The sequence below is a fragment of the Glycine soja genome, chromosome 18, assembly GCF_004193775.1.
Source record: "Glycine soja cultivar W05 chromosome 18, ASM419377v2, whole genome shotgun sequence".
In the NCBI taxonomy this organism is placed as follows: Eukaryota; Viridiplantae; Streptophyta; class Magnoliopsida; order Fabales; family Fabaceae; genus Glycine; species Glycine soja.
Window position 1 is genome coordinate 46,399,213 of NC_041019.1, and position 8,996 is coordinate 46,408,208.

The following is an 8,996-nucleotide window of genomic DNA, read 5'->3' on the forward strand; positions in this document are numbered from 1 at the left end:
GATTTTTTTTGTTTCAGCATACCAAGTTACCAACCCTTTCATTGTATTTTTATATATCTATAATTTAACTAAACAAGGAAATTAATTGCTATATATAATTCTATTCGATGAGTGAAAAAGACTATTGTATTCGATCTGTAACAATGATAGTGTAATCAATCAATCCTTTGTTTATCCCTGGCAGGATTGGCGTCAAACCATTTGGAAATTATTGATTTCAGTCGTAATAACATCACCGGTTTTGTCGTCCTTCAAGGTATACACTCTGCAGTTGATTCAATATTTAATCTATTTTAGTGAATTTATATATATAATTTTTCATTATGAAATCGCTTTCTAACAAATATAGTACTTCTATCCAAATATATAATTTCTCATATTGGTCTGGGCTTAAGATGCTTGAGGAGTTATACATTAGTAATAATCAATTCAAAGGGCCACTTCAACCATATTTTGTTAACTTCTCATCCCTCAGGAAGTTGGATTTTCTGGTAATAATTTTGCTGGTAATATTGGATCTAACCTTGCAAGTCTTACATCCCTTGAATATCTTGGTTTTGAAAGAAACCAGTTTGAAGTCCCTATTTCATTCGCTCCATTTTCCAATCATTCAAACCTTAAGTTCATATATGGCAATGGGAATAAAGTCATACATGACTCACTCTACTTTGGAAACATGGGTTCCAAAATTTCAGTTGCAAGTGCTCAGTTTATCTTCAAGGGTTGAAACCAATTCTCTCCCCCTTCCAATCTTTCTTCATTACCATTACAATTTGACTTATTTGGATTTCACTGGTTGTAAACTAGGAGGAGAGTTTCCAAAATGGTTATTAGAAAACAACACAAAAATGACAAACCTTGTTCTGAAAAATTGTTCCTTTACTGGGTTAATCCAGCTGCCATCCCGTCCCCTACTCAAGCTGAAAAGAATTGATGTATCTGATAATGCAATAACAGGTCAAATCCTGAGTAACAATATTAATTCAATTTTTCCAAATTTGAAAATTTTAGATATGTCTATAAATGCAATCCATGGTTCAGTTCTTGGCGAGTTTGGCCAAATGAACTTGCTGCAAACATTGGATCTCTCAAATAATCATTTGTCGAGAGAAATTCCACATGAGCTAAGCAACATGAGCTCATTACATACATTGGATCTCTCAAATAATCAATTGTGTGGAGAAATACCTGAAGGCATATTTGGAGTTCTGTACCAATCCAGAGGTAAGGTTTCATCCTTGTTACTGAATGATAATAGATTTACTGGTAGACTCCCAAGCAGCATTTTTAGTCCATGCATCACTTCATTGGATAAAAGCGATAATCATTTGGTGGGAAAGATTCCAAGCCTTATAAAAAACATGTCAGGTTTGCAAGAGCTTCGTATGTCCAATAATCATTTTGAAGGATCTATTCCATTAGAATTGACCGAACTTGAAAATATACTTTATCTAGATCTCTCCCAAAATAATTTGATTGGTGTTGTTCCATCTTTTATAAATTCTTCGGGGAGCATTATCCATTTGAGAGGATTATCCAAAAGAATGATCAATGGAAGCTATTCTGCAGTGATGCTACTAGACCTTAGCTTCAACGAAATAATCGATGGCCTTGAAGATTTGATACAGGAACATACAAAGCTGAACATTCTCCTTTTGAAAGGCAATCACTTAACTGGGGATATACCAAAGCAGTTATGCCAATTGATAGATTGAAGCATACTAGACCTTTCTCATAATAATTTTTCTGGTGCAATACCCAATTGCTTGGGTAAAATGACTTTTGATATTAAGTACCCTGAGCTATTCTTGGAAATATTGTCTGGTTGGATTTTGGCAGATCACGGATATTATTACATGCCTTTTGACACACCAATATTGCCAAATGTGGAAGAGAAAGCAAATTTCACTTAAAAGAATAGAGCCAACACTTACACGAGGAGAATCCTTGCTTACATGGCTGGAATTGACTTGTCCTGCAATAAACTAAAGGGGAATATCCCATTTGAGCTTGGAAACTTGACAAGAATTCAATCATTAAACTTGTAATTTAATGATTTGACAGGGCGGATTCCGACTACATTCTCCAATTTGGTTCAAACAGAAAGTTTGGATCTTTCATTTAACAAGTTGAGTGGCCAAATTCTTCCTCAACTGAGTGAGTTAACCTCCCTTGCTGTATTCAATGTGGTGCACAATAACTTATCTGGTGCAACACCTAAAAGTAAAGAGCGATTTTCGACATTTGAAGAAAGCAGCTACAAGGGTAATCAGTTCCTTTGTGGACCTCTACTACCAAAAAGTTGCAATCCCCTACCTGTTATTTTACCAAATGATGAAGACAGTGATAGTTTGGTAGACATGTTTGTTTTCTATGTGAGCTTTGTCGTGTCATACACATCAGCTTTATTGGTAACTGTAGCAGCTTTATATATTAATCCTTACTGGAGGCAAGCATGGTTTTACTACATAGAATTGATGAGCCTGAATTGCTACTACTTTATCAAGGACAAATTGTGTAAGTTATTTAAAAATGCAAATATGTAACATATTACATTGTATGTCTTTAACATCAGTTTCTTATTTGTTTGCTCTAAGTGTGATACAATATTTAATAAATAAGTTATGTATACGTTATATGAAAATCATATGTACCGTGGGGCAATAATTTGTGTTATAAAAGAAGTCCTCTTGAGCAATTATCCTACACACACCTCTCCTTCTGCCAAACAATTGAGATGCACTTGATGTCATGTTCCTCTCTAATCTCCAGAGAATCGGGCTATGTTAATTGTTAAGATCATTGATAAATATCAGTCAAATTAAGGGGTGATGATATGTCTTGTGATCTGATATTGATACTAAGTGTTGATACAGACTCAAGCGTTGAGTCATTTTTCAGGCACCTTCCTGCCATATATAAACCATCATCGCCCAGGTAAGGATCTAAGGTATGAAGTTCTTTAAGACTGTTATCATTTTATTAAGGTTAAATTGTCAATAACCTCATCCTGCACCAGAAACGCATATGGCTCCCCAGGGGACTTCCCTTAATACCCACTCTACTCACTGAATTTTACTCAATTCCCGCCGGTGGACACATGGGAGTGGCTAAGACCTTAGCTCGAGTGTCAGAAAACTTCAGTTGGCCTGGTCTTCGCATGGATGTCACTAAATTCGTTGCACAATGTGTTGATTGTCAGCTCACTAAGTACGAGACCAAGAAAAGTGCAGGTCTGCTCTGTCCTTTGCCGGTGCCACAACGGCCGTGGGAAGATCTTTCTCTAGATTTTATAATGGGCCTTCCACCCTTTCAAGGCCATTCCGTAATCTTAGTGGTCGTTGATCGGTTCTCTAAGGGCATACACCTGGGTACTTTACCTGCTTCACACACAGCTCACATGGTGGCTGTCCTGTTCATGGAGATGGTGGGGAAAATTCATGGGATCCCGTGAAGCTTAGTCTCAGACCGAGACCCCCTGTTCCTCAGCAATTTCTGGCGTGAGCTATTTCAATTGAGTGGGACGCAGCTTCGAATGAGTTATGCTTATCACCCTCAGACAGATGGGCAAACTGAGGTGATGAACAGAATCATCGAGCAATGTTTACGCGCCTTTGTTCATCGGAGACCGCGCATGTGGGGGAAGCTACTCTTATGGGTGGAGTGGTCCCATAATACCTCTTGGAACGCGGCAACGGGATCCACACCTTATGAGATTACTTTTGGACAGAAACCGTTCAATTTCCCAGATTATATCACAGGAACTTCCAAATTGGATGCGGTTGATGAGATGCTTAAAGACAGGGAAGAGACATTCCAATGTATCCGCAAGAAGCTTTTGAAGGCCCAAGCTCAGATGAAGAAGTTCGCGGACACGAAGAGAAGAGAAATGTCGTATCAGCCTGAAGATTGGGTCTTACTCAAACTCCGGCCTCGCAGACAATCATCAGTAAAGGATCATCTTGGGGTGCACGGGAAATTAGCAAAGAGGTTCTATGGTCCCTTCAAGGTGCTTGAGCGTGTGGGACCAGTTGCATATCGATTAGAGCTGCCGGAAAATGCGCGTGTTCACCCTGTTTTCCATTGCTCAGTATTGAAGCTGTTTCAGGGACCACCGGAGTCTGAAACTCCGGTCCAGTTGCCGGACCAGTTCTTGCACGATCAACCCCTCATCTCTCCATTTTCTATCCTGGATTACAAAAGACCCACTCCAGCAGACCCATGGCAAGTGCTCGTTCAATGGAAAGGACTCACTCCTGATGACACGACTTGGGAAGATTGGGACACCCTTCAGCAAGACTATCACCTTGAGGACAAGGTGATTCTGCAAGGGCCCCCGAGTGATAGCATAGCAATGCCTGTGGTACAAACAGTAGTTACAAGTACAGAGCAAGCAATACCTGAGGTACAAACAGCAGTTACGAGTACAGAGCAAACAAAGTCATACGAAGGTGAGGTGCGAATAGCAGGTGATAGTAAGAGAAGGGTCTTTAGGCCCAAGTACCTGAAAGATTACGTTTGAAGCTGAAGACTCGTGAAGATGATGCTGCAGGATCGTGTCCAACAGTCTTGATATTTTCCATTACCTTGATATTCCAATTTTGCATAAAAAGACAAATTCGGTTATTGTAGAATATCACTATAAATATCCTTATGTAAATAACAACACCATCAATAAGAATTTCACCTTCTTCTCAAACTTGGTTGTGGAGGTTTCCCTGGTCCTCGAATTCCAGGGATTTCATAAGCTCTAATCGATATGCAACTTGGAAATGTGGTGGGAGATTCATTAATTGCTTGCCTCTGATTCACATATTCAGGGGAAGCTTCCAACTGCCGGCGAAGCTCCTCCATGAAAGTGAGACAGGGTACCGATAACATCATCAGTGAGGAAGTATGCTCCGGCAAGCGCGAAAGAGCATTGGCAGCTTGATTCAAAGCTCCAAAACAATGAATTATATGGTAGTCATATCCCATCAGTCTTGCTAAATACGTATGTTGCTCTGGGGTCTGTATAAGCTGTGTTAATAATTCCTTCAGGCTTCTATGGTCCGTGACGATGGTGAAGCGGTGGCCCAATAAATACTGCCTCCACTTCTTAACCGCTGTCGTGACGACAAATAATTCCCTCACATAAGTGGATGCGCTCAAGAGTTTCTTGGGAAAAGGCTTGCTAAAGAAAGCCAAAGGGTGGCCCTGTTGAGATAAGACGACTCCCATCCCCACACCGGAGGCATCAGTCTCGACGGTGAAGGGTTGCTCAAAATCCGGCAAGGATAACACAGGGGCAGTTGAAACCGCAAGTTTCAGTTTCTCAAATGCTTCCTGGGCTTTATCTGTCCACAAAAATTGGGCTTTTGTGGTGATGTGGACTAGAGGGGCAGCTATGGTAGCATAACCTCTGATGAAACGCCTATAGAAACCGGCGAGCCCCAAAAAACTTCTAACTGCTTTAATCAAATGGGGACTGGGCCAATGCATGATGGCCTCAACCTTCGAGGTGACAGGCTTTACTCCCTCCGACGACACGATATGGCTCAGGTACTCTACTCGGTTCTACGCAAAAAAGCACTTTGACAATTTGAGTACAAATTGATGAGTGAGTAATACCTGGAAGGTGATTTCAAGGTGATTAAGATGCTCTGTCAAAGACGCGCTGTAGACCAATATGTCATCAAAGAAGACAATAATGAAGCGCCTGAGATATGGCCGAAAGATTGCGTTCATCGTAGCTTGAAATGAGGAGGGGGCATTGCATAGCCCAAACGACATTACGCGAAATTCGTAATGGTCGTGATGGGTTCTGAAAGCGGTTTTCGAAATGTCTTCTGGGCACATACGAATTTGATGGTACCCCTGAAGTAAATCGAGCTTGGAAAAATAATGAGCACCCCCTAATTCATCTAACAATTCGTCTACAGTAGGTATTGGGAACCTGTCTTTAATGGTGAGAGCATTAAGCGCCCGATAGTCCACGCAAAATCTCCATGATCCATCTTGCTTCTTGACAAGCAAGACCGGAGATGAAAAGGGGCTATTGCTGGGACGTATCAGTCCCTTCTGTAGCATAAGTTCAACTTGTTGCTCAATCTCCTGCTTCTGGAAGTGGGGGTAACGATAGGGGCGGACATTTACGGGTGTGGCTTGGGGAAGGAGATGGATATGATGGTCGGTCTCCCGTTGCGGGGGCAAGGCACTGGGTGGTTGAAATAGGGAGTGGTAACGGTCGAGGAGGGCCTGAATTTGTGGAAGAGAAGTAGGACTGGCTTGGATGGAAGGGGGCTCTGGTAAAATGGCAACATGGAAGTAAAGACTAGTTGGTTGGTGTCGTCGGAGACGATGGAATTGGGTGGAGGAAATGAAGTTTAAAGTGGTCTCAGTGTCTCCTTTTAATTCGACCAAATTGTCAGCATGAAAGAACTTCATACATAGCGTGTTATAGTCGGTGAGGACTGGCCCGAGGGACTTCAACCATTGTACCCCCAGAACTACGTTTGCGCCGGCAATGGGCAACATATGCAGGTCAACAGTGAAATGAGTGCTCTGAATAACCACCGAGACATCTTCGCAGACGCGCGCACATTCAAATTGTTGTCCGTTGCCAACCATGACACGCAGGGGGCGCGTGTCACGTGTGGAGAGACCCAACTCTGAAACCAGCTGCAGCTGGATGAAGTTGTGGGTACTCCCATCGTCCACCAGCAAGACGACCTGACGGTCTCCGATGAAGCCCATGAAACGCAGCATTTCGGGGGCCACTTGTCCAGCTAAAGAATTAAAACTAATCTGGGCCGGGTACGGGTCACTCGGGTCAGGTGGGGCTGGGTCGGGCTGCGGGTCAGGGGGATTTATAAGGGCTGGAAGAGGGTCGTCTTCCTTAGCGACCAGAAGAAATGCCCTAGAGGCGCAGTGATGCCCTCTGTGGTATTTCTCGTCGCACGTGAAACACAGCCCTTGCTCCCGGCGAGAGGCAATTTCCTCCGGGGTGAGGCGTTTCACAGGGGAAGGGGTAGGGCACGGAGGTGGGGGTAACATAGGTGGGGTAGGGACCGAACGTATGGGCATAGGGGAATTAGGGTTCTGATGGAGAGAAAGAGGGCCGAGGTGGGTGGGGTTGGGTTGAGGATGAGGCTGTTGGGGTTGAGGATGGGCATGTATGGTGGGGGGTTGACGAGTGCGGGAGAGGTGGCGGCCATCGAGGAACTTTTCCTCCTGCAGGCGAGCCAGCCCCGCCGCCTGGACAAGTGTCAGGGGTTGGTGGGCTTGGACTTCGCGACGGATTTCCAGCGACAACCCCGATACGAAGCAGCTCAGCAAAAAGGGTGGAGGAAGTCCGACGATGCGGTTTGCCAGTTCTTCGAATTCAGCGAGGTACTGGTTCACGGTACCCTTCTGAGTCAACTTGAACAGGACGCCGATGGGGTCCTCGTACTGGGAAGGAGCGAACCTGGTCTGAACGGCTTGAAGAAAGGCAGGCCACGACGTGAATTGGCCATTGCCGTTCATCCACTGGAACCAAGCCAACGCACGGCCGTCCATGTAGAACGCAGCAATGGTAAGTCGCTCTGCCTCTGGGGTGGAATGGTACTCGAAGTACTGGGTGATCTTGAAGATCCACCCAGAGGGGTCACTCCCATCAAATCGAGGAACATCAATTTTAATTATGTGCTGGTGTGCAGGTAAGGAAGATGAAGTAGGGGTAGCCGCGGTAGGACCTGTGGTGGGAGCCGGAGAAGGAAGACGATGGAGGATTTCGGTGAGCTGGAAGGTGACCGTTTGTAGGGTCTCACCCATGGACAATTGCCGCGCGGCCAACTTAAGAATGGCATCCTCTAAGGAAGCAAGAGTATGAGGGGAGTCAGGCATTACAACGAGAGCACCAAATTGATACACTCACTGCTTATGAAATCCCTGGAATTCGAGGACCAGGGAAACCTCCACAACCAAGTTTGAGAAGAAGGTGAAATTCTTATTGATGATGTTGTTATTTACATAAGGATATTTATAGTGACATTCTACAATAACCGAATTTGTCTTTTTATGCAAAATTGGAATATCAAGGTAATGGAAAATATCAAGACCGTTGGACACGATCCTGCAGCATCATCTTCACGAGTCTTCAGCTTCAAATGTAATCTTTCAGGTACTTGGGCCTAAAGACCCTTCTCTTACTATCACCTGCTATTCGCACCTCACCTTCGTATGGCTTTGTTTGCTCTGTACTCGTAACTGTTGTTTGTACCTCAGGTATTGCTTGCTCTGTACTTGTAACTACTGTTTGTACCACAGGCATTGCTATGCTATCATTAAATTTAATTAATCTGCAAGTCACTTAACTATTTGGCAATTTTTATTCTCAAACTATAAATTCTTCTTACTTATTATATTAATTGAATACATGGAAGACCCAAACATGCATTACTGATATTCATAACTATTTCCAAATCTTCTCCTACAATTGATTTAAAGGAAAATTATCTTTCTTATGCTCATATATAAGATTAATTTCTACCAACAAAATATATTCGTATACATAGCAAAACATTAAAATCTCTTCACATGCAATCTTACAAAAACACGTGATATTCAAAAATAATAAAACCATCTTTCTCGGTTTCACCATAATTAAGAAAACTCATATTTATAAACCTTGACCTTGAGCAACAGGTATCCATGGATACTCCTTTCCTTTTTTATATGAACATAAAAAAAAGACTACCGGACAAAAAAAATTAATTAGGAAAATTGGATAAATCAATTTAAAAGAGGAAAATTTGAAAATTATTGTAAGACTATAATATAGGACAACAAAAGAGTAAGGGTGTTGAACTGTGAACACAAAGAGACAACAAAGAATAACTATACCAAAGTCAAGTTTTGGGATTAAGAACAATTAATAAACAACTATGCCGCCTATGCGATCATGGCTTGTTGATTTGATGATGGACCATTGGAGCATATTAATGATGTGGAAAGGTGTCACCCGAGCATATATA

General features: G+C 42.6%; 1 protein-coding gene and 1 pseudogene across 1 annotated transcript; one reads left to right on the forward strand and one right to left on the reverse strand.

Moving 5' to 3' along the window:
• Positions 1 to 323: 323 nt before the first annotated feature.
• LOC114397317 lies at positions 324 to 2,622 on the forward strand (annotated as a pseudogene).
• A 2,061-nt stretch (positions 2,623 to 4,683) lies between these two features.
• Positions 4,684 to 7,866, reverse strand: LOC114397318. Its single transcript, XM_028359386.1, has 2 exons — positions 5,611 to 7,866; positions 4,684 to 5,556 (listed from the first exon to the last, which is right to left on the reverse strand). The coding sequence occupies exons 1-2, from the start codon at positions 7,864 to 7,866 to the stop codon at positions 4,684 to 4,686; spliced, it is 3,129 nt and encodes a 1,042-aa protein (XP_028215187.1).
• Between the last annotated feature and the right edge of the window lie 1,130 nt (positions 7,867 to 8,996).

What these genes read in the sequence shown, in the direction of transcription:
- LOC114397318 (XM_028359386.1), bottom strand. Translation starts at nt 7,866, where the DNA reads ATGCCTGACTCCCCTCATACTCTTGCTTCCTTAGAGGATGCCATTCTT. An exon ending in ACCTTGAAATCACCTTCCAG is followed by an intron (nt 5,557 to 5,610) that starts GTATTACTCACT and finishes TTTTTTGCGTAG; the next exon opens with AACCGAGTAGAGTACCTGAG.